This window comes from Lonchura striata, chromosome 15 (assembly GCF_050655825.1).
Source record: "Lonchura striata isolate lonStrDom1 chromosome 15, ASM5065582v1, whole genome shotgun sequence".
Lineage (NCBI taxonomy): Eukaryota > Metazoa > Chordata > Aves > Passeriformes > Estrildidae > Lonchura > Lonchura striata.
This window is the reverse complement of record NC_140717.1, coordinates 11,254,195-11,282,127: the sequence shown is the minus strand read 5'-3', so window position 1 is coordinate 11,282,127 and position 27,933 is coordinate 11,254,195. Positions and strand designations below refer to the sequence as shown.

Sequence of the window (27,933 nt, the reverse complement as noted above, 5' to 3'; positions counted from 1 at the left end):
TCAGCCCTGGTTTATCAGCAAAATGTTGTTTATAGCCTTGTACAGCTCAGTTTAAAGGATGGAGCAGAATGATGAAGTAGCTGTGCTGAAGGCAGTGTTTGTTTTCTCCTTGAATTAGCAGTCCCTTGGAGAGATGCAGCAGCAGCTGCAGGAGAAGGCTCTGGCATCTCCTACCCAGGATTCTCCCGGGTTTCTGCACGGATCCAAGGACTCTGCAGGAAGCAGCAGCAAGAATTCCTCCTGTGACACAGATGACTTTGTCATGGTCCCAGCACAGTTCTCAAGTAAGGTGGTTTCTGAAAATACAGATGTTCTGAGCTGAGGGGGATGTGGATGTTAAGGATAGATCTTGAAGAGTTTAAAGAGTGATTAAACTTGTCTGTTTGAACTGAATTGTAGGAATGGTTTTGTTTTCAACTGGTAGAGACATCTGGCTCACTGGCTAGCTTCATAGGATGTTTTGTAATTACCTTTAAAGACAGGATTTGAGAGTAAAGATTACTTGAGGACCTCAATAAGAGATTGAACCTGGAAATCCAACTGGAAAAGAAGATAAATAGGCTCACAGGGAAAAGTCTCTCCCACAGACGCTTTTACCTTGTTATCCTGTCTTCAGTTTCACTCAGCATCACAGTCCAAGACAGGATTTCAGCCAGCAAGCTGAAAAATCCCCAAGAAAAACTAAAATATGTTGTTTTTTTTTTTAATGCTCTGAATTTCATTTTATGACCTTTATGTGTTTATACTTTGATAGGACTTGCTTGAAAATACAGATGTACGTAGAACCAGGGCCTCAGTTCATGCACAAGTCCTTACTTAACCAGCAGAAGGACATTGTTCAGCCTTGCCCATGTGTGTGATGCTTTGCTGAGTTGGAATTCAGGGATAAATGCTGTGATTCCTCCTTTCACAATTACACCACTTGTATTAAAACAGGAATTTGGAGGGGTAATCTCTGGAAGATCTCTGCAGTCCTTATGATAAGGAGGAGCTTGTGTTTTCCCTGGAATAAGTGGTGGGACCAGTACACACTTGCCTGGTGCTGGTCATGTTCCCAGTGTTCAGATGTTTGTTGTGTATCCAGCTGCCAGCTCATTTGGCTGCCCTGGATTTTTGCCATGGAGGACAGGGATGTTCCAAAGCACTCTGAGTATCTTGTACCACTTTTACACAGCAGCCAGTGACTTGCACTAAGTGGACATGGACCTGTTGCCTCAAATGATTGTCAGGATTGCCAAGCCCCCTTCCAAGAGGACTTGCTTTTGGCCTAAATTTTCCACAACTTCAGGGTGTAAGGATTAGCAGCATCCACCATGAACTTCAGCTTCAGCCCACATGTGGTTTGCAAAACACTGACTTCAGGAACAACTCAGCAGGGCTCGGAAGAGCAGGAAATTCTACACAAAATCTCAGTTGCTATGAATGTATAAAAACTTAAAGAAAATTATCTTTAATTAATCTATTTTTGTGCTTTCATGTTCATCAGGTGATTTAGCTGCTGAGGCTGCAGGAGGGAAACCAATCCAGGACAGCTTGATGTACAGTGGGTAAGACCAGCATGGCACCTGAAGCTGTCCAGCCACTGGAGCCTGCTGTGTGCTTGGGACTGTGGGGTTCTGGTGGATGGGAGGGAAGATGTTCCTGAGTTAGCCTTTTTTTCAGGGGTGTCTGTCACCTGCCTGGTTCTGACCATTTTCAGTTTCATATCGTTGGAGCAAGGATGACAGTCCCCAGAGCTGCTGGGCAGACACGGCTCTGTTGCTGTGCTTTGTAGGAGGGAGAGAAGGTTGGTTCCCAGGCTCTGACAGCTGAGTTTCTGTTTTCCTCAGGAGTTCCCTGGTGACTTCAGCAGGCTTGGAAAGCCAAGGGAGGACACCATCTCCATCACCCCCATACAGCAGTTCTCCAAGCCCATCCGGGTAAGAAAAATTGTTTGGTGGTGTCTGTGCAACACTGAATAATCCAACTCCCACTGACTTCCAGGGGGGATTTTACTGCTCTAGTGTGCTGGGCAAGATCCACATCTCTCCTCTTAATTAATGGGTAACAAGAAACACCCAGTAGAAACTCCCCAGCCTTGGGCACTGATCAGTCCCAACTACTGAGCCTGTCTCTCCCTCTTCTGGCTCTCAGGAGGGGCTAGGAGAGAACACAGGAGAGGTGGAATTAACTCTGTTCCCTGAGGGGGCAAGGATTGTTCTCAAGCAGAAGGTAAATGTGCTCTGCTGGCACGTATGTGCTGCTCATCCCCCCAGTGTCCAGCCCTCAGAGGTGGGGAGAATTCCAGCTAAAGACTCTTGTTTCTAATTCTAATTTACTGGACAGGTGTGGGGGAGTGTTGCTCATCTCCCCTCATTGTTGAAGGACAGATGAGGGCCTGCTTAGTTGTTTGTGGTTTGTTGAAAAGCTCCTTGCGCTGTGTCTCTAGAAAGTAATGCTGATACTGGACCTTGTTTACTAATGAGGGATGCAGGAGTAGGAGGAGCATGTGCAAAGAGACATGGTCGTGGGTTTTATTCCAACTAAACCAGTTGCTCTACACTCAGTTTTGGCCTTTAGAAGTGTTGTAGGTGACAGCTGCCCACACGTAACAGTACCAGCTGCCCAGTGGGGCCTGGCACTTTTGTGTTCCGAAGGTGTTAATGGTCTCTGGAAGGTGATCCCCTTGACTCTGGGCCTGAAGCTTTAGGGTATGTGCTTAGTTTGCAGGGAACTGCTCGTGTTGCTTCCCATCTTGTTCTTGCCTGCTGGGGAAGCAGGACAGCTTTCATCTTCTGTTCTGTCAATATGGCACCTGTCAGGGGAGGATGGTTTAAGGGGATTTCACACTGGGAGATGGATGACCCTAAAATCTTTTTTAAGAAGAAAATATAGTCCCAGGCTGTTTGTTGAACACATTTGTCACATGAACAGAGCCCAGAAAATGACAAAACATAGCCTCAAAGCATACAAATTTAACAGAGGATAATATAGCTCAGAGCCTCACTGACGTGATCAGATTAATTGGCAAGCGTGTACCACAGTGTGGAGTTTAATTGCATGAGGCTTCTTATGCCATGGCCTGCTAAGCTTTTTAACAACTTATTCCTTAACTGATTCCTTTGCATTCTGGAGATCAGTCTCTGTTAAAGGATTTGGCCTTGGGCAGCAGTGAGGAGAAATTCAGGGAAGTTGACACAAATGCTGCACACTTCTCACTGTTCACCAAACTGGTCTCATCATTTTCTAGTGGATCCCAGGGTGGCCAGTCAATGCCAGAGGCTTTGATCTGAACATGTTTTAATTCTCTTGGTCTTTCCTACTCCTTCCCAGCAGCTTCTGTGGAGCAGAGGCCAAACCCTCTAGTGCTACTTCCCACTTTTCTGTCTGCCTTGAAGTAACACTGAAAAGCTTATTTCTGTGCTGTTCAGGATGGGAAGTAAGACATCAGTAATGAAGGATTGGAGCAGTCACTCTGAGTCCAGAGGATAAAGCATGCTCTGGACTGTCCCCTGAAGGTGCTCAGAACTGGTGCCACCCAGGTGTGCCCTCACTGGGTTTTAGTGCCCTTCCCTGGTGGGGAAGTGCACGAGACCTGTTGGTTCAGCATTTGGCTCCACTGGTGCAGGGGAGTCCGGATTTTCCCTCTTTCCTGTGCTCACTTGGATGCAGCAGTTCTCCCTTCCATGTGTGGCCCCAGGCTAGCAAGCAATGCTGGCTGCAGTCCATCTGGGACAGAAAGCAAGGGCTGTTTCAGAGTGGCCTGCAGTGGGTTTTCCACAGGATGTCTTGGTACACTGACAGCTCTCCTTGCTCTTAATTAAGAGTTTAAGAACTGGGCAGAGTTAAAACATGCCAATAATTGATCCTTTTTTTTAATTCTTTTTTTTTTTTAACGCTTCATTGAAGATGCTTAGTAAGTCTAATGAAAGGTAATTCCTTGGATGCACCCCACAGCACTAGATTTAATACTGTTTTCAAAGAGCTTTTAATTACTGCCAAGTAGTTAAACTCCCTGTCCCAGCTTTATCTCTTGGACTTTGCAGGTTTATTGTCAATTGCATTCTTTAGGGCTTGAGGCTATTTAGCAGGTTTAAGTGTATATCACCTCATTTGGATAATTTCCTTTGCAACTTGCACCATGTGAAGGAAATAAGGACTTGATATAACTCTTGGGGAGAAGAGAGAATCCTCTTACCCAAGAATTTATTTTCTGATAAAGAATTTTGACCAGGTAGAAAAGATACCATTTTAGATGTATGTTCAAAGTGAGCACAGGGTTTCACGTGAACCTTCAGATTTCTTGCAAAAGCTTTGTTTTGTTTATGTCTGTCACAACACTATGTTTTATATTCATGGAAGGCAGATACATCAAGACCTCACCTTTTTGCTGAGCTACTGGAAACCTTGAACGCCTTTATTTTATTGTGTCAGTGAAGAATCAAGGCATCCATGCTGCCTTTTGGAGACAAATAGGAAATTAAGAGTCTGTTTTCTTGGTGGAAAAAATAAGAGCACACAAGGAAGAATATATAGAACTTCAGAAGGTGGAGAGAGGAATGAAAAGTTTGGAATCATTTGATCATTCAGCCTTGATGAAAGATCTCTTCCAGTTATTTGGCTCTCCTGTGATGGAGGAGTGTCTTCACATGCACTGTGTGAGGATCTGCAGACACTTTACTGCAGATCACCTTTGTTCAGTGCTGTCACCATAAACCACAGAATGCTATGACCTTCCTCAAAACAGAAATTCTGGTAATGGGATGCTTTGAACGGCCAGATAAGTCACAAACCCTTCTTTCTTCCCCCGAGTACACGTGTGTTCTTGCTGAATTAAGTATATCCCTTCATGTCATGTAAAATACTTCCATTCCAAGTGCTAGACCCCAAGGAGTGATGCTTCCATCTTGTCAGGGGCAAACCCAGGTGTGTGTCCTCACTTGACAACAAAGGAGACTGCAAAAGCCTTTATTACCAATAAGATCTTCCTGTAATTGTTCAGCATCCCTGCAATTGGTGTTGGCAGTTGTAAATAGCTTTGCCGTGGCAATTAATCCTAGAATTCTGGGGCCTGTGGGAAAAGACTTTAGGCAGGTACTTAGTTAAATGTGGTATTTGCATGGGTTTTGTACAGCGTGGTTCATGTGTAGCCTGGTGGAGAGGCCAAGAGTAACCTGGGGGAACAGGTATCAGACATGAGCCAGTTAACCTGCTTGGATGGAGGGAGCCTGAAATTTGCAGAATGGACTTGTCCCATTTTGTGTGTGTGGTATTCTATCTTGTCCTTGATGGGTATGTAGATACCAGCTCCTGTCCCTCAAATTTATTCTCTCCTGAGTTGCCTTCTCCACCCTGTAGTTAACTTGCCAATACTCTTGATCTACACCATGACATTCCCTTCGTGGTGTGAGACTTCCACGGGGATGCCGTGGCTGCAGCAGTGCCTGTGCATGAGTCAGCCACAGGCAGCTCTTGTCAGCACAGTCTGTGCTGGTGTCCTCTGTGAGCCAGGGATGCTGAGCCCCTGCTCAGTGCTGTCTGCTTGGCTGTGGACCCGAGCTGTTGGAAACTAGGCCAGCCATGGCCTGAAATAGCAGGGCTCTGGTTTTCCTGGAGGGAGTGGTGTGCTTGGGTGTATGTTTTAACAGCAGGCTGTGGGTGGGAATGGTGCTGGAGGAAAGGTGCCTGTTTCCAGGACATGTGTGGTGCCACTTCCCTTTGATATGACTCTGAACCACCTGCTGGTCCAAACCCACAGCCCCAGAGCAGCCCAGGGGACGCTCCCTGCGTGCAGTTGCTTCATGAAGATAAAATCTCCAATTAGCTGGTGGAAGGCCCAGCCCTCACAGGAGGTTGTCTCTGTGTGTCTCCTTTCCACAGCCGGCCAGGGCAGTTTTCCAGCAGCAAGTACGGCCACTCCGTGCCCATCCCAGTCCCCACACAAATCCACAACTACCGTCGGATCGAGCAGAACCTGCAGTCTCCCAATCCATTCTCCTCTCCCCGGTAAGTGCTGGGGCTGGGACCAGGGGCTCTTTCTGTACCTCTATAAATTTCCCTGGGTGTTGGGCTCTCCCCCTCGCTGTAGGGGTGCGTTTTGGGGCGATTTTGTGGTGGTGTTGAGATTTATTTGTTAGCACTGTCAGTTTTGCCTGTGTGCTTTTATATGGGAAGGTTCCTGTCAGCTCAGAGTGAAGGCTGAGCCACTTTGAGTCTGACAGCTTTTCCCATGCCAGCTATGGATTGGGCATCCAAGTGTCCAGACAGAGAGAACCATCCATCTGGCAGATGCCTTTTTAAAAGGAAAATTTGAGATAAACAACTAAAATTGATGGGGCTACAGAACCTACCTGACTTTACCTTAATTGGTTCCTGTAGCCAGTCACGCCATAGATGATGTGTTGTGCACGAGTTGCATATTAATGTGGTTATGCAGCCAGGACTGAGTAAATCATGAGCAATTTAAACCCGTGAGGCAGAGCATGTTTTCTGAAGGCTGTCAGGAAGACCCTGACGCCAAGTGTGCAGCAGACAGCTGACCTGAGTGCAGAGGTAATGCCTGGTACATCCAAGACATGTAGGGCTTCTGTCTCTTCTCACATATGATTGCTGGCTGGCAGCAGCAGCCCAGGTCATAGACGGATGGGAAGGAGACCAGCACAGGATCTTAAGGAGCTTGTGCTCAAATAGAAGTGTCTAAGAGGTGTCATGTCTTTTCTAGGATGAGTTGTGTTGGTGTCTGGATTAGTTAAAGTTTAGATTTCGAAAGTAGGTTAATACCTATGTCAGCCTGTTTGGGCTCCAGCCAGCCTAATTCAGGATGAGGCTTATTTGAAGTGGACCCAGAAGTAGAGACATGATATGCTGATACTGATCAAGGATAAGGATTAGCAGAAGACTTGGTCTGTGCCACTGTAATTTTAATACTTTTTTTTTAATGTTAACTTTTTTGAGTGTGTGGCAGGTTTTGTGGTGAACTCTGTCCTGCTTCCTATGTGCCTTATGTTTTTGACAGCAAAACTTGTGGGTGCTGTTGGTGTTGGACCTCACAAGAGTCCTGGTTATCCCTGTGAGGTATCAAGAGAGAGCTCTGGAGAAGGTGCTGTGCCAGCCCCTGAGCTGGTGATGGGCTTCTGAGTTGGGGCTCACAGCCCACAGCTGCAGCCAGGGAGCAAACTGCTATGTTTTGCTCCTTTTAGTCACCTCTGTGTAATGCTGAGATTGTCATGTCCCTGCAGAGGAACTCGAGGAATGGGCCCAATCAGGGTGACTCACAGGCTGCTTTTAGCATCTTCTCAGCATCTCTGGCGTCATGTTTTTTCTGCCCCAGGAAGCCATACTTATCTCTGGCCATCACTTCCTCTAATCAGCAGGTTCAGTAGACACCCTTCAGGAATGGCAGGAGAAAACTCCACCAGGCATTTAGTGTGTGATGCCACTTTTCCATCAGGTTTATCAAACCAGCTGTTGGTGCTGAGTCATCTGATTGCAAACCTTGACGTACACTCTGGTGCCTGAGAAGTGTCCCCCTGTCACCCGACTGGCTGCTGTGTGCCCTGTAACTGCTGTGCTGGTGGACAGATATGTGGTTTGCTGAGGTGTGCCTCTGGCCACATCATCTGTCCTGCTCCTCTGCTGGCTTACCCCGGGTCTCACAGGGTGACATTTGACATTCCACATCTTCCAGCAGCAGCAGTCACCTGGTGGTTTTCTTCTGCAAGTTCCTGATAGATAAAATTCAGCTTTCTGCATGGCTCATGGTCTGGAGAATTAAAAACATGCCAGGGCAATACTGTCTGCCACTGAATATTTAGGTATCTTCTCACCTTTCTCTTTGGAAATTCATTTGGCTTCAGGGCCAGGCACTTGATGAGCATTAGCCTCTGAATCTGGAGCAACCTGAAGAGTAGTGATTTTTAGGTTAAAATTTCCAAGTATTTCCTTTTTACCAAGCATGTGACTATAGCATAGATTTACTTGCATGCAGAATGTGGTAACACATTGAATAGGGGCAGGGAGGTTGGCAGATCAACTACTCAACCACCTCAACTACTGAAATAGATTTATTTTTTTAAATGTATTTATTTTCTGAAATGTGACATAAAGAAATATATACCTTGAAGTGTTGTTCTGTAGGTTTACTGACAGTTCATCAGGATGATTCTGCCAGTCCTGAAACCCACATCCTTTGTACCTTCTGTTCAGATACATGAGGACAGTTAAATGCAGCATCCCTGGCAGAGGAGGCAGGATACCTTAGTGACAGCATCCTTCAGTGGCTCAAGCAAGGAGGGTTTTTTGTCAGCAGTTATTGATTCCTGTCCAGAAAACCACCTACTGGTTGAGACTAATGTTCTTGTAACAAGAGAAAAAATGTTTCCAAATTGAGAATAGAATGAAGGACTTGATGTAAAGATTTTCTCCTGTAGAGGAGTATAATAGGAGTCTTGAAGGAGCCTGCAGAGGCAGAATGGTATTGCAATTTGGGTTGTGTGTTCTTAATGATGGTGAAAAGATTCACATATTGAGAAATAATTAATTGATATGCAGTAATCCTGTCTCTCTCCAGACTGATGGTGTGAATGTACTCACTTTCCCACTAGTTTCCTCTTCTGTTTCATTTTAGCATTGGGTAATACTAAAGGCTCCTGTATGTGTGGGCTTTACAAATTAATTTGAACTCCCTAAGTTGAGCCTTCACAAGGAGTTGAAGGAGTTTATACAAGCAATTCTGACTTTCCAGCCCAAAAACCCAAATTCCACTGGGTAGCTGTGAATTGTTTCAGATCTGACAGCCAAACACTGTTGTGTTTTGCTCTGTAGCTCCTGATTTGAGTCCAAGCTCTGCTGCAGGGCAGTGCCTTGGCACACTTTACCTCAGCATTGAGCACAGAGCTTTCTGCCTAAAGGCTGCTGTGACTGAAGGGCAAGTGGCTCAGCACAGGAGGCACACTTGAAAAAAGCCTTCTCAGGGTGTTCTAGAGACACTGCCTACAATAAACATCTTGGACATGGCAAGATAAGAAACTGTCTTGTTCATTATTGATATAGATATACCTGCAAGCATCTGAAATGTCTCTGAAAAATGACTCTCCTGTTTACAGCTAAGCTAACCTCAATTGTTCTTTTAATTTTGAAACTCTTGAGAACAAGGATTATCATCTTAATCTGATTTGGTCTAGTCCTAGAACAGTGGGATTTTGATCCAGGATAAACAGTCCTGAAGCTCTGCTTTTGTGGGAGTAACTGTGTGTGTGGTGTGTGATGCTGTTCTCCTTCCTCTTCTGGATTGGCCTCTGGAGTGACCTGTGTGCTGCTCTTGTTTCCTGTAAGGTCTGCCACGGTCCGGAGGTCCAGCAGTACAAGTCCTCTTGGTTTTCCCAAATCTGGTGCTTCCCCTCCTTATCCAGGAGAGCATGGATCCATGCCCAGCACTAAAAAGCTCTCCTTTGGTGGTGCCAAGCCGTTTATGCCATCACCACAAGGTAAGATGGCAGCTGGCACGTTGCTGTCCTAATAAAATCATTTGCCTCTTTCCTATAAAGAGGAGGGGTTTGACCACCTGTAGCTGCCAGGTAGTAGAGAATTCAGATTGTTGTGTTCCCCTGTGGCTCTTCTCCACAGATGATTTGACAAGTGTTTTGACCTCAGTAAAACGGAGAGAAAAATACCTGTTAGCCCCAGGACAGGCAAGCTGTGCTTTGGTGCTTGCATCAAACATTTTGCTGCCCTCAGAAGAGGGCATCTGTAAGTGCAAAGTATCTTTTTACTGGCTCGGGTTGGGATGAGAGCAAATGTAAGCCAATTATCATCAAAACAAATTCTGACCAGCTTTCAAAGGGCTTGAACTTCCAGACTGAAAAGTTTTGGCTGAGTATCTGGTAGCCTGATCTAGATGCTAACAAGCAATTCAAGTGGAAAGAGACGAGAGAAATCCCAATGTGCAATGGATGCAATTTTCTGTTTTCTGTAAAGGAACAGGCTGATATAATGAGCTGTTTTATATCCCTGGTGTCTTTGATCCTGTATTTATTAGTCTCTGCTTATGGGGAAATACAGAATATTCATATTCTATTCCTCTGAACTAATATCACTGCAAAGTCAGACTAAAACTTGCTAAACTAATACCAGGCAGAGGTTTTTTTACCTCCTTTTACAGGAGTTCATGATCTTCACCACACAGCTAGGGCTGAGAAGATGGAAGAGATAATTGGCATCTTTCTATAAACAGGTGGTGCACAGTGCTGTTCTTGCCTATGAAAACTTAATACTGAATTAACTTCTTTTTTATTTCATTCCCTCACAGTTGGAACAATCCCAGAGCAGCCCAGCCAGACTGTTACCCCATCTTCTCTTGGAGCAGAAGTGAGAAGCCGTGTTCCTGCTGCCGGTGCGTCAGTCCTTGCCTTTCTTCGTTATTCCTATGGATAAAGCCAGAACTGTAGTCTCATGGTATTCTAGGTTGGGCTGGTTGCTTCAGCACCTTCTCTGGATGTTTGGCCAGCCAGGATCTCTGTGTGCTGGTGGGAGTTGGGGTTGTTTCATTCACATCCTGTCAACCAGCATCTTCCAGTGCTGACAGACCCAGTGTTGCAAAAATCTCAAATTTGGGACTTAGAAGCCAATGGATTGAGTGAAGGAAAAGCATCTCAAAACCTCTAACACCTACTCTGCCAAGAGGCCTTCTTGATGTATAATTTCCTTGCTGCTGAGCTCTGACAGTCAGGGTTTGTGTCTCTGAATGGGCGGCAATGAAAGAAAGAAGCTGCACTTCTATTTCCCTGTTGTTCATATCTCATCCTCCCACAGACTCAAAGCATAACCAGGCCTGGCAGGCTCTGCTCAGTACCATGCTTAGCCATAGAAGGTTTTGATCTGTTTGAGCTGTAGCTCCTGGGATCAGGCTGTCTCTCTTTGTTAGAACCACGCAGTGATGTGGTTTGTCACTCTGTGCCCTCCAGGTTCCTTGGTGCCCGAACAGTCTCCTCGAGGGATGGGCTCTCGGCTCCACAGTGCTCCCAACCTGTCGGATTTGCATTCCTGCAGGCAGAAGATAACCAAGCAGCACTCTGATCCTCTTGTTGCTCACTTTGGTCATACCCCAGTCAGCCAGCCTCTGCAGATCCATGGCTTGCAGCACTGCCGGCAGCTCCGGTCCTCACCAAAGCTCTCCGAGTTCATGCAGAGAAGCCCTTTGCCAACAATAGTGGGCTCCCCTACAAAGGTGTGCCCAGGAGTCTTTTGGGCCTTCACAGCTTGATATTCTGGGTGATCTGGGTATGAGCTGCTGCAGGAGCAGATAACTCTGACCTGGATTTATCAGCATTTGCTCCTATCCTGTGAGGGCTGTGCAGTGATCTGTGTGAAATGGGGTGGTGTCCTGCTTTCCATGGGCAGCTCTGCCCTGGCAGCAGTGCTCAGCAGAGCCTGGGAAAGGAGCTGCCCTAATGGCCAGAGTGACTGGCTGGTGGGGACATGATGACCCAGCTGTGACACAAGTGTGTGTCCAGCAGGAATCCCCAGTAGAGCCAGCAGCTAGACGGTCCTGGGCCTCATGGGGAGTAGGCACTGTGACAGCATTTCCTCTGCTTGCAAAATTCTCAGCAGTTTGTTGTCCTTTCCTTTTAGCCTTTCTGGGATTAGAGACAAGTAACTTCAGGGTGGGATTTCTACCCTTATTTCAGGCAGGTTATTAAACAGTTTAATTTTGATAAACAAATGAAGAGCCTTCCTCCTTTCTTTTAAATACAGATCTCTGTTCTTTCTGTTCTTCTTAGGCTGTGTCCCCATTTGAGTTTCCCAAAACCCCAAGTTCCCAGAATCTCCTCACCCTGTTGGCCCATCAGGGGGTCATGATGACTCCGACCCGGAACAAGACCTTGCCAGATCTAAAGGAGATGGGTCATTTCCACTGCCAGCAAACTGGGTTGGGATTGAGGCCTGTGGAAGAGATCAAGGGCAGGTGAGCTGCAGTCTGCTTCATACAGTGGTGCTTCACTCCTCAATGCAGGACAGATGGGGCAAATTTCAAACCCCAGCTGATGATGAAGTTGTAGTGAGGCATCTGTAAACATTGTGTAGTTATCTGCTAGCACCAGTGTTCTGGAGGAGTCCTCTGATACTAATTTTCATTATTTTCAACAAAAACAAATTGAGTTGTATTAATGTAGTAAGGACTTGCATTACTGCAGTTAGTCATGATAGTTTTGTGCTTTCTACAAGTAGCAGGAGGTGCTTCAGATGCTCTGGTGAAAGAGTTTTTTTCAGCTCCAGACTGTTTACTGTGTAGTGTTAAGTGGCTGTGGACCAGGAATAGCACAAAGAAGTGAAGTTAGCTGACACCTAGCACCTGTTGACTTTCAGCATCATGTTGTATGTACTCTTTTTTAGATCTCTGAGCACTGGCAGACTCACCGACCTGCTTCTGAAGGCAGCCTTTGGGGCACAGATCTCGGAAGCTGGCAGCAGCGACAGCCTGAACAATGAGAAGCCAATGGAAATTGCAGGTAGGTGAGGAGGCCAGGCAGATCTGGCAGGGTGTCCTGGGTTGGGGTTTGCCTACACCCCTCCTGCAGATGGGAGGCTGCTTTGCCGGTGGCTCTTGGCACAGGAAGCGCCGTGTGTGAGGAGTGCAGTGGTGTTTGCTTTCCCCTGCTCTGTGGGCTGTGTGTGCTGTGCAGCTGCTGGGTAGTGCTGTGATTTTTGTAGGCAGGGCTTCCTCTTTTGGCTGTTTCTGAGTGCGATGACCTGTGGAAGCGGCGGCTTGGTGCCAGGCGGCTCAGTGTGAATGGCTCTGCAGGGGTGGGTGTTCTGGGCGTGCAGGCCAGGCAGCGAGGAGGGAGAGCAGCTGCAGCAGCGGCTGGCACTGCCCAGGCTCTGTCCTGGCGCCCATGGTGCTGGGGGTGCCTCACTGGGCTGTGCTGGCACCCAGTGTGTCCCAGGAGAGTCTGCAGGAACACCGCCCGTGCTCTGAGTGACCTTCCTGTAATGCCGGTCTGCACCTTTCAACTGTCTCCCCAGCTCCCTCAGGTGCTTTCGGAGGGACCCTGCACTCTGGTGCCCGGGCTGGGGGCTCTGCCAGCCCATCCCCAGTGATTTTTACTGTCGGATCCCCTCCCAGTGGAACAACCCCCCCACAGACCACGAGGACCAGGATGTTTTCAGGTAAAGGGCCGATACCTACCTGCCTGTTCCAGTGGGAATGCCTGGGGGCAGAGAGATGTGTTGCATTCCTTGCTGCAGGGCACTGGTGATGGCAGAAGGCTGCTCAGAGCAATTTGAAGAGCTCAGCTGGTCTCAGCACCTTTGAGGTTCTAGTGCTGGCTTCTGCCAACCCCAGTCATTGCTGCTGACTGTTTGCTCTGGCATTAGTGTCAGAGAGTGGTTTTCCAGTATTGTAAGAGACAGGCAAACTGTTACTTTATTGTTCTCTGCTTCAGGAATAGTGCGGCAGCTGTTCACAGAACCACTGTTTCTGAGAAGTCAACAAATGTAAAGATTGTGTTGTGTTCTGATTGTTCTCCCCGTGGGTTTTGGATGAGCTATAAAAGATGAGTGTGACTATCTGTGCCCAACAATTTCCATGCACAAGGACTGTTGGGAAAGGGCCAGGAGGGCTCTGTGTGCAAAACTATTAGAGGTGTTACTTATGCTCTGAGCTGTTTAGGTAGGAGATGGGGAGATGCACTCCTGCTTGGCAGATGCTCCTTGTGAGACACCAGTGCTCTGGCCTTGTCAGCCAGCAGGTGAGGCTGTGGTGATTGGCCCTTTTGGGACAGAGTGTCTGGGAGTTGGAGTCTATGCTCAGTTTAAGAAAATATTTGGACACGTTTTGATTTGCATATTTGGCTTGTTTGCTTTTTTGTCTTGGCTGTTCCTCATCTGAATGTACTTGACTCTGTTCTCAATTACTGCAGGGAAAGTTTGGATGTGACCATGAATAGGCTGCTTGACTGGGATGGGGGTACATGTGGGCTCGGTTCTTGTGTATAACTTGCATTTCCATCCTAACTAAAACCACTCATGTTTTTGATTGCCTGGCAGATTGTAACCACAATTTTTTCTTTGTCTCATTTATTTGGAGAGTGAGCTTTAAGACTTAAAAACTGTATGAGGTGCCTGTAGCACAGTGGGGTTACTGTCCTGGGTTCAGCCTCCAGCTACTACTGCAATGCGATGGATTTCAGGATTCAGACTTTCTGTGTTGCTTTTCAGGGATAATAGCAACCTGGAAGCAGATCCAAGCACCAGGTTTTAGCAGGTTAATACTCAGGTTCTCAAGGGTCTGCCCAACAGTCAGCATGTCAGATGGGAGGCCTGGAATAGGAGGCTGTTGAAAGTGAACCTGCAGCACACACAGTGTTAGGTCAGGGTGACCAAAGCAATGATGCAGGACAAGCTTTGTTTATTAGTGCCTGTGCAGGAACTCCTCATGTTATAGTTAATGCACAAAGTTAATGGTGGAAAGGGGAAACTTTTCACCCCAAGTGCTTGCACAAGCCATGAGTAAGGACAGTACTAAAGGCAGAGCCTTTCTGTGAATCATCCTAACAATTTCTGCAAACAGCTTCTTGGAATTACAGGGCATCCAGAATGTGATATTGTAGGTCCTCTCTCTCCTGTCTCTGAGGGAACTGGAAATATTCTGCCTGTCTTTGATGATCCACTTGGCTTTGAAGCATTGCTCACAACATGAAGAAGGTTTTTGGGAGGAAAAGAGGCTGTGTCTCTCAGCAGATCAGTTGTGCATTATTATATTGCTGAACCTTTTGAAGGCAGGGTAGGGCAGTAAATTAAACCTGTGGTTAGAAGACTAACATCTTCCTCCAAAGGACCAGTGAGAGTGGAGAATACCACCTGGGTACAGTTAGCAGTGTTGGAGCTGGTACTGGCATCCCCCATCCCTCTGTGGCAGTGTCTCGGGGTGGGAAAGCCTCTGGAAGTGGTGGATGTATTGTGAGACAAAATCTCCTTTTGTGCTTTTAGGGTGAATTCAGTGGTCAAGAAGGGGAGAAGCTGATGGTGGGGGAATTGTCTGATGGACACCATACCTACAGGGTCTCCAGAACCCTGGGGTTAGGGTCTTGACTCAGCTGGTCACTCATTGTCTGCCCAGCCTCTTATTTGTAAAGAGGGAAAGCAAAAGTACAGGGCATTTAATGAAAAATCTCCTGGCTTGCATACAGGGTGTTCTAGAACCATCACTAACCAGAGTGCTCATTCAGTGATGGTAATAGCAAAAAGGCAGGGAGCCAGGGTTCAAACTGTGCTGCTCCATGGTGGGGAAGTTCATTACACTATGACAGTGTATGATAAAGATCAGCCCAGGATATTGTGGCAGGATTCAAAAAGGTTTAGCCAAAAAAAGGGAAAAGAATTTCTTCTGAATTGTCTCCGTAAATGATCATCGTTCTTAAATCTGCTTGAGCTTGTCAGCTGGTATGCCTGAGTCACTGAGGAGCTTATGGTGGGGAGTGATTGTTCTGCATCCAGAGTCTTTGCATCTTCCTCCCAAGTACCTCTTGCTGGCTCCTGTCAGATCCAGGATCCTGAATCCTACAGAATTCTCTCTTCTGCATGAGGAATGTCTGCCTGACCTGCTATTAATACCTCCAGTTAATTCCTTTGTCTGTTTTTCTTCACAGTGGGGTCTTCCAGCTCTCTCAGTTCTGGAGGCTCCTTCAGTGGGAGGCACTTGGCAGTGGGAGCTGCTGGGGAGGCTCTGGAGGGCCCCTCGAGTCTCCGGTACACTTTTGCTGATCCCATCACTGCCAACCTGGAAGGTGTTGTTACCTTTGAGGCACCAGAGCTGCCCGAAGAGACGCTCATGGAGGTGGGTATGGTGTATCCCAGGGGAATAAAAGTAAAGCAAATTCATGCTTTGCTTCCAGAGGTGGAGCAAACAATACAGCAAAGAGCAAGGCCAGTGAAGTGTTCAGAAAGCCCAGGGCATATTTAGCACCAAGCCCTTTAGTCAATGTTACAGCCCATGACTGGGGTTAAAATTCCCCATTCCCAAAGTTGAAATTGCAGCTTGGAAGATCAGTTATCCAATGCATTCTGTATTAAGGGCCTCTGAAGCCAACCTGTCTGCTTTGGGGCTCTCCTTTTTTAAAAGGCTCAGCATTAGTACTGGCTGACTGAGAACATGAGTAGCTCAGTGTGTCAGGTGCCTGCCTGGTGCACCTGGGGAGTCAGCAGTGATATGGTCTCTGCTGAAAGGGTCTGAAAACAAAGTAAACCTGACACTTCTGTTCCTGCTGGGGGTAGGGGGGACACTGTGTTCTGCACCAGAAGAGCTGAACCAGATTGAGGAGCTGAAAGGCTGCCAGGCTCCCCTTCTCTGCAGGCTGAAGCAGAGCAAATGCTGTTATAGCTGAGTTATATTTGAAATGTAGGTCAGGCTGCCCGTTTGCAGTGGAGGTGGGAGGCAGATTCAGTCACGCTTTTGGCTCTGCTTGTGATACTTCCTTGAGCTGTCTGGGACTGGAGAAGGCTTTTTGTGTCTGACACTTGCTGGTGTCGCTGAAAACCCCAAGATACCAAGAGAGATATGCACGCATTGTTCTAAGGATGTGGGTTTGCTCTTCTACTTCAGATATTGTTGAGCTCTTTCTTTCTGTCAGTTCTGCATTGGATTGCATTTGTTGGCTTCATTACCTGTAAAGCCACAGGGCAAAGACTTCCAGCAGTGATGTGATCACTACAGCAATCAGTTTAACTGAACATCCTACCTGGGTGAGGTGACAGAAGTTTGGGGCCTTGCCAGCTCCCACCACTTCAGATGCTGGTCTGAAGAGAAGTGTCCTAAGGAAGTATTAGTTGATCTTGGAACAGCACTCAGCTTCTCTGGCTATAATGAGTCATTTGGCTTCAGTTGTCGTTTCTGCTGAGCTCAGTAATCTGTTTGCATGTCACAAATACTTTACAGCAGATTTTAAGACCCTCTTGTGCTCTGTGGAGTTGGCCAGAATGCAAACCTGGCAGGTTTTCTGGTTTCTGCTCATCTTTCAGGGCGCTGAGGTCTCACTGCTTAGGTGCCCTTGTTTATCTTGAGCAACACATTTGCATTCAGATGGGTGGTTCTGCCTTTTGTGAAAGTTTCTTTAGGTGCAGACAAGCCATACTGGTGCTTGGGGTTTAGTTTCTTTTACAGTGCTCTAAAAACACAATACAGAGATGGCTACAGAAGACTTGTGATGGCAAATGAGGCCATAAATACCAGCACAGTTAACAGAAGCTGACTGTAGGCAGAGTATGGACTGCCTGTGGGTTAAGAGATAAGAGGCTGAGACCTGCAAGATCTCAGCAGTTTCCTGCTCTGCCACAAACTTCTTGTATGACTTGGTAATTACTTAATCTCCAAGTTCCTCCTCTGCTTTTAAAGAAAATTGAGGAAGTTGGAGATAACACTTCCTCACCATACTGGACTGTCCAGGTAGCAAGGTGGTGGGAGGGAGAGATTCATGTTCCAGATAGTCAGAGCAGCCCAGTGCCCAGTGAAGGAAAGAAAGCAGCTCTCAGACCTTGAGCATGGGGGTTTCCTGGTAAATTCATGTAGGAAACATCCTTACCCCATTTGAGAGAAGTGAGACAGTGAATCTCCGAAGACCCAGAGCTTACCCACTTTTCAACAGAGTACAGACAATGAAGTTGGCATATGACCCAGGCAGCAATTCACTTTGCAGACCCACAGGCATTCAGTTTTTCCACAAATACTAACTTCCCAGAACTGTTTGCAGTGACTTAAGCAATGCAGCTTCCCAGAAACGGGATAATCCCCTTTGATCTGTAACAGCAGAGGAAAAACTACTCTGAAATGACCACAGCATTTGGTGTGAGCACTTCCCTCACCAGCTGGGCAGGAGTTGCAGATATAAGGTTGTCCTTGCTGTCTCCTCAAAGAACTTCACCCAGAGCTCACTGCACTGAACTGGGAGGGATGAAGACTGGTATGTAGGGTGGGAGACACTTAATTGGCAGTATTTTTGGTGTAGGAGGTTTTCTCTCTCATGAAATCTACACTGGCATTGCTGTAGTGGGAACAAGAGCTGGGCTTATGGTGCAGATGGTCTCTCCCCATTCCTGGCTGACTTCTGAAAGAATCCCACAGTGCTGGGATGCTCCTTGGGAAGGGAGCTTGTAATTTTAGAGAAAGCCTCACCAGCTTCTCCAGGGAGCTGTCTATAAATTTCTATGCTGGGACTGTTGTTTGCTGCTGTTACTGTGGAAGAGGAAGCGGTGCAGGCTCCAGGCTGAGTTTGGCCCAAGGCAAAGGTGCAAGGGGGTCTGGGGGTGAGGTGTTGTTTCTGTGAGCTGCAGTGGGTTGCTGGCACAGCTCAGGTGAGCAGCTTTCCCTGTAACCCCCCCTTGGCATCCCTTCAACAGCAAGAGCACACGGACATCCTGCGCAGCCTGCGCTTCACGCTGGCCTTCGTGCACTATGTGATGGAAATCGCTGCTCTGAAGGGCAGCTCCAGTGACATGGGCAGCTCGGTGACATCTGAGTACCAGCTCCAGGAGAGCGTGGTGGCCGACCAGATCAGCCTCCTGAGCCGGGAGTGGAGGTAAGGACTGCAGAGCTGCTAGCTGCTCCTCTCCCAGGTTTTCTGTCGCTGCCTCCCACCCCACGCATCCTTGTGTCCCCACAGTTCCTGGGGACATGAAGCTGCTGTCACACTGATCTGTCTGCTTTCTTTGCAGCTATGCAGAGCAGCTTGTGTTGTACCTGAAAGTGGCAGAACTTCTGTCCTCAGGGCTGCAGATGGCCATAGAGCAGATCAAAGCTGGCAAGCTGTGCCTCTCCTCCACCGTCAAGCAAGGTAAAGGGCTGCTGCACTCATGGGGCAAATACCTCACCAGGAATGGAACTATTAAAAGTGTCACAGAGGGTATGGAGGGGGTGGAGTGAGTGTGAACTCCACCAGAGTGGTGGGGGCTCATTTGTAATTGTCCCCTTGTGTAGCTGGATATTTATTCACACTGAGCACGTTCCTCTCTTCACATAGACCTTATGGCTCAGAGCTATTGTCAGGCTCCTGTGAGACTCTTCAGCACTAATTGTAAGGGGGGATGTATCTTAGCTGATTCCTTGTATGTCTCTCTCTTAGGTGCTAATGTGTACTTGATGTAAGCTCAGCTTAATTACACAGTGCATGTCCTAGGAAGTGCTTACTCAGCAAATAGAGACTCGTCCTGGCAGCGATGATTTTTCAAGTGAAACAAAAACACAGGAAGTGAAGTACTGGTAATGCCAGAGTTACTTCTTTGCTGGTATTACAGCTTTACATTTGCATCTGATTGGCTGTGGTGAGAGCTGGCTGTGAGTCACTGATTAGAAGAAAATAATTTTTAAATTCCCATTGTAATATTGCTGAGGGAGCTTTTGGAAGCACTTGAAATACTTGACCCACCAGCCACCTACCCCAAGAGCTTTGTCTTTGCAAGTATTTGTGCTGCCTTGGATGGGGTGTAAAAAAATGGAAGTTAAATAGGAATTGAACACATATGTTGTAGCAGCCAGCATGGAGCAAAGTACACCAGATTTAGCTCCACATCTTCCACAAGTTCAGGCTAACAGGAAAGTTGTCATAACCCAAATAAATCACTTCTTTTCAGAGCAGAATGCAGCTTCCAGATTTGTAGTGTTGTTTCTCCTTCAGTGTGTGGGAATTGGGCAAGGCTGGCTTGTCTTTGTTTCATGCAGTGTGGGGATTTTCAAATGTGTGTGTAGGAGTTAGTACTCATCAGATATTGGTGGGAGTTTGTGTTCAGTACTCTGTGCAGATCATGCCATGTAGCTAGGGAGACTCAGCCTGTGGCATCCCTTGCAGTTGTGGATTGTTATTTAATCACTGAGAGTCATATCTGATTCCTGATTCCCTGTTGCATAACCTTCCTGCTTCAGGAGGGGAGATGGCCTTTCACAGGCATCTGTGTCCTTTCTTAGTGGGACAGCAGAGTCCCAGGAGAGATTCCCTTGCTTAGTCAGTGCTGCTGATCCACACTCCAAGAGCTCCCACGTGTGAGCCATGAACCCCTTCACAGCATGTCGTCACCCATCAAGCAGCAGAAGCTCTGTATCTGCTGCTGGTGTGTGAGACATCCTGTACAGAGCAAACTGCTCCTGCCTTGTGACTGCTGAGGGAAACAAAAATAGACCCAGCCTCAGGTGAACCAGACTTGTGTAGGAGTTGCCATGTGCAGGCTTGTAACTGGTGAAGGTGACAGAGGAAAGGGAAAAGATCCTCTTGGTGCAGGGCTGTCCTGCCAGTCTCTTTAACAGAACCCCATTGTCTCCATGTTAATCCTTTGGGGTCCTGCACGTGGGGATGGGGAGGCACATGGAGAATAGTGAGTAAAAACCATTTATTTCTGAAGTATTTGTTTCTTTTACTGTAGTTGTGAAGAAGCTAAACGAGCTTTACAAATCCAGTGTATCCTCCTGCCACTGCCTCAACATGAGACTGCAGAGGTTCTTCTTGGACAAACAGAAGCTCATGGATCGGATCAACAGCATCACTGCAGAGAAGCTCATCTTCAGCTATGCTGTGCAAATGGTAAAACCCTCACAGTGCCTGGGACTGGGGCTAGCACAGAGCAGGGCTGGGCAGTAATGCTTCCTGCTGGTGGCCTTAGCAGGTGCTTCCCCTCATGGAGGGGATGCATCTCTCTGGAGGCTAGGCAAGGGGGTGACCATGCAGCTGAGGGACTGTGCTGGGAAAGCTGGATTTGTTCTGGGAGTAAGCTCTTGGCCCTGGGTTGCTGCCCTCAGGTGCAGTCTGCAGCCCTGGATGAGATGTTCCACCACAGAGAGGACTGTGCACAGAGGTACCACAAGGCTCTGCTGCTAATGGAGGGACTCCTGAACATCATCACTGAACAGGGGGACATAGAAAACATCAGTAAATGTGAGTATTAGGTGACTCCTTGTTATTTCCCCAACTAGAACATATGGTCTTTTTAGCTGCATGGATCAGAAATTTCAGCTCCCAGCACCATTTTTTTCCCTTTCGCTACATCTTGATGGACATTGCAGAGCTCTTTTGGCTTGTTATAGCTCCTCACAGCCTGGTCTCCTGCTTTTCCAACAGAAAAACTGTTAGAAATGCAGCTCTCTGTTCTGAGCCACATTTTGAGAGGTTCCCATGCAGAGCAGTAGCCAGCACTTTGTTGGAACTTTAGATGTGTGAAAGAAGTCACTGAAGGAAGTGGTTTGGCAGCAGCAGGGGCCTGGGGTTGGTTTCCAGTCAGAACCATCTTTTTGCACAGAGCGCTTGGGAACGTGAACCTGCAGTGGCTGCAGGGCAGACAGGGCAGAGATGGCTGCTCAGCACAGCAAGGGCTCCTTCCAGCACTTCTCTGAACCAGGACTGCTCACCTGCCTGGTTCCCCAGCCCCGAGCCTGGCCGGGAAGGCAGCAGACACAACTCAGCAAGTGCTTGCTGTAGCAGTGCAAGCTGAGCTCTGACCTGCATGCTGTCCTTGGGCCTCCTCTCCCAGGGAATCTGCTGCTCTGAGCTGTTCCCTCTCCAGTGCTTTCCCTGTCCCCTGAGGGATGTTACTCTCCATCTGGAGGGGGAAGGACTGACTCACTGCTCTGAGCACACTTTCCCTTCTTTATGGCTGGGGTTTAATCACTTCTGTCACCTCTTGCTGCAGGTGGTGGGAAGCGGGATGGGGAATAACCATCATCTGTAGGAGCTTGGCTTGGCCTGGGCTCTGCTCCACCACAGCCATCCCAGCCCACCTGCAGCAGTCCCAGCAGTGTCCCTGTGCCTATCCTCTCTGCTGGCCTCACTGCCTGCCTCAGCATCCAGAGCACTGGACAGCTCTAGTATTCCATGGAGGCAGAGCCCTTGGACAGATAATGAGAGGATCTGGCTCCCAGGCAATCAGTCAATTAATTATCACCAACTTTCACAGCTGCCAGGAGGCTCGCTGGAGGAGAAGAAAGGGAAATGATCAGGTGGTGTGTGGTACTGGAGGGCTAAGTGAATAGGGAATACCAAGTAGTTTCTGTTGTACTGTTTCTTACCAAACCTAGATCACATCTTTTGATTCAGAGGTACAGTTAATGCATGTAATAGATTTCTTTCGCAGTTGTTATCCTGGCGTTGCAAGTTCTAGCTTCCTGATTGAGCTGTTCTCTGATAGGCAGTAGTGGGCATGCGTTTCATTTTAAATCTCAGGTCTATGATAACGTATTTCTGAACAGTAAAATGATGAAGTTAGAAATACAGAAAGTATTCCTGTGAGAGGCATGAATTCTACCAAACATAAAGCTTTTGAAAGATTCTTGGGCTTAGGTGATGAGAACCTGGTGTTGTCAATGCTGGATGGGCTCTCCCAGTGCAAGCCATGGCAAATGGCACTGGAGACCCTGAGCCATTCTGCCTGCTGGAAAAAGCTGCTCCAATAACTGGAAGTGAATCAATTCTTCCTCAAGTATGGTCTTTGTAAAATCTTGATATGTCTGTCAGCTCTGCTGCCTCCCAGCTTTCACTGTCAGATCTTTGACTGTTCAACCCTCTGACCTGTTCCTTCCCAGCAGGGTGTTCCTGGTAAGGTCTTCACTGGCCTCATCAGTACCTGGTAACGATTCTCAAGGTTCTGCTTAGACCTGTTGAAATTCTACTGCATGTTTTCCATTTTCTGTTCAGTCTCCAGTGGTAGTCTTTACATTGGCAGGAAAATGAGAAGCTGATGGCTTGTGCTGTTTTTTTCTCCAGGTAAGCTGTGCATTGAGCGCAGGCTGTCGGCTCTGCTGTCGGGGTTCTGTGCCTGATTCCAGCGGTGTTGTCCTTCACACACCTCACCCCAGCTGATGGCTTTATCCCCAACAGCCTGTGCTGTGGTGGGAAACCACTCTGGCAGTAGGACACCTGCAGGATGGTCTGCTTGCTGTTCTGGTTTTGGACGTTTTGGGAAGTTGTTCCACAGACTCAGATTCCTTTGTGGGGACGTGTGACTGCAGCAAGCACCAATATTTCCCTGCGCAAAGGCCTGGGTGAAGACATAGCTGATGTGGAAAGGTCTCCCTCGTTGTCAGAGGGGGGTGAAGGATAGAAGTCTGCTTCTTCCCAGCACTTTGAAGGATAAGACTGCTGCCTATCCCTCTTGCTTAAGAACAGGGTATTCCAGTGCTGTGTCCATTGCAGGCAATGGATGTGCTGAAACTGCTGGCTTCAGTTGACGTCCGAGTGTGTCATTCAGACATAAAGGCCAGTCTGTGTACTTTCCCCTTCCCAGCTGAGAGCCAGGCATCTTCAAGCTCCCTGGCAACTGGAGGTTCCCCTCCACTCTTTCCTTTGTCCTTTCTCCTTGTATTTATGCCTTGGAGTGCTTGGAGAGGGGGGAGTTGGCGTTGTGAAGTAGCTCCCACCTCAACAGACTCGCTGAGTGAGGCACAGGATGTGTGGCTGCTGGGAAGCTTGGAAATCTCATGGCTGCTGTGTGGGCTCCCTTTCTGCCTGCCTGGATGGGCAAACAATGCAGGGAAAGGGGCTGTGCAGGAAACAGGAGGGCAGCAGAAAGCATCACACTCCTGTGTTTGTAAGAAGCCAAAATGAATCCGTTCCTCCCTCGGTCCCCCGGCTCAGTGGGATCAGTGTGAAGGACTCGTGGCTGTTGAGCTCTCCTGTCAGCACGTACCTACCCGGAGGAAGCACTAGCACTGTCCTGCTTTCAGCTGTTGGCTCAATAACCCCTTCCCTGGAGCCCCCCAAACTGAAAACACTAGCTTTGTGAATCAAAGGAGCACTTTACACACTATGGGAACTTTGAGAAGTTGACTTTGCATCACACAACAACCCAGGAACATCACGACTGTTAGGAATGCTGTTCTTTTTATTCCTTTCCTTGCTTCCTGGTTGTTTTATTGCACTACGTGTGTGCGTATATTAATATGTATTCCTAAGAGTGAATATATATTGATATTGATATGGTTTGTGTGTAACTGTACGTATTTAACTGTACTGTATCTCATGAGTGTGAGGCAAAGAGCACTGCAGAGTCTGTGCTGTTCCTCCTCCACACCAGGCAAAGCTGACTTGCAGTCTGGCAGTACCAAGATTTGTTTTTTATTTAAATGTTCTTTTAAGGACAGTCTTTACAAAGCTCCATGCTTTTTAAGAGCTGAAGAACAGGCGTTAGGATCCCACACACTTGGAAATGCATTTTTAAAAAAGTGTTATTTGCTGCTTTGTTTTTGTTCGTAGGGTTTTTTTGGTTTTTTTTTTTTTATAAAGAAATCCCATAGCGTTCAGTTTTATGTTCAGCATTTCTTTCAAGGAGACTCTGTAGCCAAATGTGACTGCGGGTGTGAGTGGCTGGAGTTCTGGATGAGGCTTTGGGTGCTGTGAGCATGAGTGTGAGAGGGAGCTGCCTGCCTTCCATCTGTCTGTGAGAGCATGAGTGTGACGTTCCAGAGTCGTGGCAGTATTGTGGTAGTGCTGGGCAGAAAAGCATCTTTGAAAGCAACTCGAAACCTCAGGCTTAGTTTTTGGGGATCTAAAAATACTTTGCACATGGTGGTTAAGTCCTCATTGCTTTTTTTTCCTCTCAAGATTGGCACGTTCAGTGTGATACTTTACAAGAGTTTCAGGAGCAACTTCATGGGCTTTGGAGCTGGCACCGCATTTGGCAACAATGGGTGTTTCTGTTCACAGAGCAGAAGTGCCAATAAAGAAATGTAAATATATTTCCAATTGCCCCAACCAGGGAAGCTTAAGTGTAGCTTTCACAAATGCTTCAGTATTTGGCTCACAGTTTGCTGCTTCTGTGGCCATTTGTGTTTGTGCCTGGGAAAAAAAAAGGAGAAAGAAAAAAAAAAAAAAAAAAAGAGAAAAACAACCAACCCCCCTAGCCTGTTGTGGACAGCAATGCTGAGGAGACCCAGACTGCTTCTGAAAGGCTTTGGCCAGCTGTGCAAAGGGCTACGCTGCAGCACGGAGGCACCAAGGCAGGACTGACTCTGCAATACCAAGCCCTGCAGCCCAGACCTCGGGCACAGCCCCGGGGCTCCTGCCCAGGAGAGGCCCAGCCCGGACCCACGTCTGCTGCCCCAGTGTGTGTGGCAAGCTCAGCACTAACTTCCAGCTGTACTTCATTACTTGAATGTATCAAAATCGTCCACATTCAATGTATACAAGTATATATTGCTCCAAAAAAAAAAAAAAGAATTGTGGTTTACAGACCTACAACTGATATATATGTATGTGTTTGTGTATATACATGCAAGGCTGTGTGTGTGTGTGTATGTGTGTGCATGGGTAGAGATACACACACAAACACAAACGTGTATATATATGGGTTTTTTTTCTCTCAATACTTGAAACTTAGCCACTGTGCTTGAATTAAAAAAAAAAAAAGAAAAAAGAAAAAAAAAAAACAACAAAAAAAACCCCAATAAAAAATCCACACAAAATAACCCCAAAAGTAGGGGAGGAAATAAAAAAAAAAAAGGTGATTTATTTTGCCATCACTTTGGTGACTTTCTTTTTTATCTAACTGCATGTAGCGTGAAACCAACTTTTTTGGTGAAAAATATTTATTGCTTTGTAGACAATAAGGTATGCAAAAAAAAAAAGGAAAAAAAAAAAGAAAGAAAGCACCCCAAAAACCAACCCCCAACCATTGCTGAAGTTGCTAGTGTAGTCCACCTGCTATTGTCATGGCTTTGTTGCTGTTGCAGCGTTTGTGTCTGGCGTCTTTAATAGATTTCAAGAAACCTCAGTCTAATTACACGTACCTTCAGGTTTGTGAGAGTGTATGATGATGTTCTTTATAAGGTAATGCTTGATACTTTGTCAACATTTTTTATTTGTGTTTTGTGTGACTTTTTTTTTTGGCTTTAAATTGTACAACACCGATTTAAGACAATAAAATTGATTTGAAATTGTTAGTGGCCTGTTTTCAGTCCTTTATAATCCCAGTTCATGTGGCATCTGAGTGAGGCCTTTATAATGTGTGTGGTTCTACCAGCCTCGGCTTTTGGGCAAAAAAAGGGCTGTTTTCTGCTGTTTTCTGCCCTCTTACACAGCAGGTGAAAGCCACCTTTCCTGAATTCATATGAAGCCTGTGAATTTGGGAAAGTTGAAGCCATCTGGGTGGGAGCTGTAGTTCCTGGTTTCTCTGTCCCTATTACCTGTCCTCTCCTCCTGCAGTGGTTAGGAACTGTCACAGGTTGATAGCAGACCTCTCCCCAGCCAGTTGGATGCTTAAATTCAATTGATATTTCAGTATTTGTAGGATTACATTGTCAGAATCAGCAAGCTTGCTGCTGAACAAAAAAGGGACTTGAAGTGTGATATCATGATTACATTTTGGTATTAAGATTAAATATTTTCCTGCTGTGTTTGTATGCATTACAGTTTTCTTTTTTGAACAGAGCAGGCACATGGCTTAGAATTCTCTTCGCCACATAGCTTTGCAAAAAGTCACTGAAAATGGCAAAAGGGACAGTGAGGAAACTGAGAGTGTTGGTACTGACTTCAGGTCAGGACAGGTTCCTGTTCTGTCTGGATTAGAATACTCTAGGAGGAAAAGCTAAACACTGCATCTGGGATGTGGGAGAGGTGCTGAATTAATTAATCCAGTCCTTCCATTCTTGCAAAAATTTCAGCCACACAGCTGTAAACTTTCAGAAGCCAAATACTGTAATTCCACCAAACATTTCCCAAAACTCCACTTGCTGAACTCTGAGTTATTGTTGCCCATGAGCATCACTGGGGAAAGTCCTGCCCACCAGGCACTTGTGTGATGCAGCATCACCCCACAGTTACTGCACAGTGTTGTGGTTTTGTAATGAAAAAATCTTATTTCAAAATCATCATTTATTGAGAGCTGGAATTGTTTTCTTTTTCCCTTGCTCTGCCCTGTTTATAACCTCTGTTTCCAGCCCCTGCCTTTCCCACCCCAGGGAATTGCTCTGTGAGAACAGTCCTACCTAGTAACTCTGGGCTGGCTCACATGCAGGGACAGTCAATTCTTTCTCCCTGCAGAGCTGCAGAACCATCAGCGCAGGGGACAACTCTGAGAAACTGCACTTTCGTGTGCTGAAAATGTGGTGGCACAACCTGGGCAAAGACCCCACGGCAGCCCTTGAAAACCTGGTCAGAGCTGAATAATTACAAATGCTGCTCTTTCTTTTTTCTGCTCAGCACACTTGTTTTTTTAGGATTTGCAGGGTTTTTTGGGTTTTTTAAAAACATTTTTCCCTTTTGTAGAAAACCCTTGTGTATGTTTGTTCCCTGCAGCATAAGATGGTAGTACATAATACATACATGTAAAAGTTTCTGATGCTGAGGGTAAGGGAGGGGGGTTTGTTTTGAAGCTGCTCATTAAGAATTTCAAATGTTCAGGTGAAAATACTGTAGCCAAATGAAAGATGGACCACTGTGTGTCACATGCCTGTGTAGACAGAGAACTCTCTGCTGAATCCATAGGACTCTTTCACAGGCAGCAGAGCAGAGGGGGAAAGTGCTAGCTGGGAAAACTTCAACAACAGGAATACACTCTCTCTTCTAAAAGCACTGAACCATGGGACCTGGACAGTTCAAAAGCACCAGTGGAAATTGCACAACTTTCTAGATGTTGACTGGGACGTCATGCTGCTGTTGATTCTAGGAGAAAACAAACCCAAGCAATTCTTCCAGGGCATTTTGGCTTTGTTCCTGCATTTTATATTTAGTTGTTGGTAAGTACGTCAGCAAAAACACACTCATTCAACTCTGAAAGATCAGAGGTGACAGTGACATCAAGGAAGCAGAAATGGGTGGGTGGGTGTTGAACCAAGGCCATACAAAGATCAATTATTCTGCTTCCAGCTCTTTTAAAGCTTTATTTCACAAGGAGTTAACTCCTTCGCAGCATGTTTGAGCTCTCTGGTGCTTAACTTGATGTTGGCTTCTCTGCAGTGGTCCATTTTGCCTGGTCACCTCACAGTCCAGGAGG

General features: G+C 46.8%; 1 protein-coding gene across 5 annotated transcripts in view; it reads left to right on the top strand.

The window, feature by feature from the left end:
• ULK1 (unc-51 like autophagy activating kinase 1) overlaps window positions 1-25,882 on the top strand; it is a 74,685-nt gene extending 48,803 nt beyond the window's left edge. For 3 of the 5 annotated variants that reach the window (XM_021544458.4, XM_085593157.1, XM_085593158.1), the window contains 16 exons: window positions 119-284; window positions 1,487-1,547; window positions 1,830-1,919; window positions 5,860-5,985; window positions 9,313-9,464; window positions 10,286-10,369; window positions 10,941-11,203; window positions 11,757-11,941; window positions 12,370-12,485; window positions 13,000-13,143; window positions 15,624-15,811; window positions 18,367-18,545; window positions 18,682-18,800; window positions 20,380-20,537; window positions 20,753-20,888; window positions 22,710-25,882. In XM_021544458.4, coding sequence (XP_021400133.1) covers window positions 119-284; window positions 1,487-1,547; window positions 1,830-1,919; window positions 5,860-5,985; window positions 9,313-9,464; window positions 10,286-10,369; window positions 10,941-11,203; window positions 11,757-11,941; window positions 12,370-12,485; window positions 13,000-13,143; window positions 15,624-15,811; window positions 18,367-18,545; window positions 18,682-18,800; window positions 20,380-20,537; window positions 20,753-20,888; window positions 22,710-22,765 — 2,223 coding nt within the window. In that variant the 3' untranslated portion in view covers window positions 22,766-25,882. The remainder of the gene's footprint in view (window positions 1-118; window positions 285-1,486; window positions 1,548-1,829; window positions 1,920-5,859; window positions 5,986-9,312; window positions 9,465-10,285; window positions 10,370-10,940; window positions 11,204-11,756; window positions 11,942-12,369; window positions 12,486-12,999; window positions 13,144-15,623; window positions 15,812-18,366; window positions 18,546-18,681; window positions 18,801-20,379; window positions 20,538-20,752; window positions 20,889-22,709) is intronic. The other 2 variants (XM_085593155.1, XM_085593156.1) reach the window with 2 other exon arrangements.
• The last annotated feature ends 2,051 nt before the right edge of the window (window positions 25,883-27,933 follow it).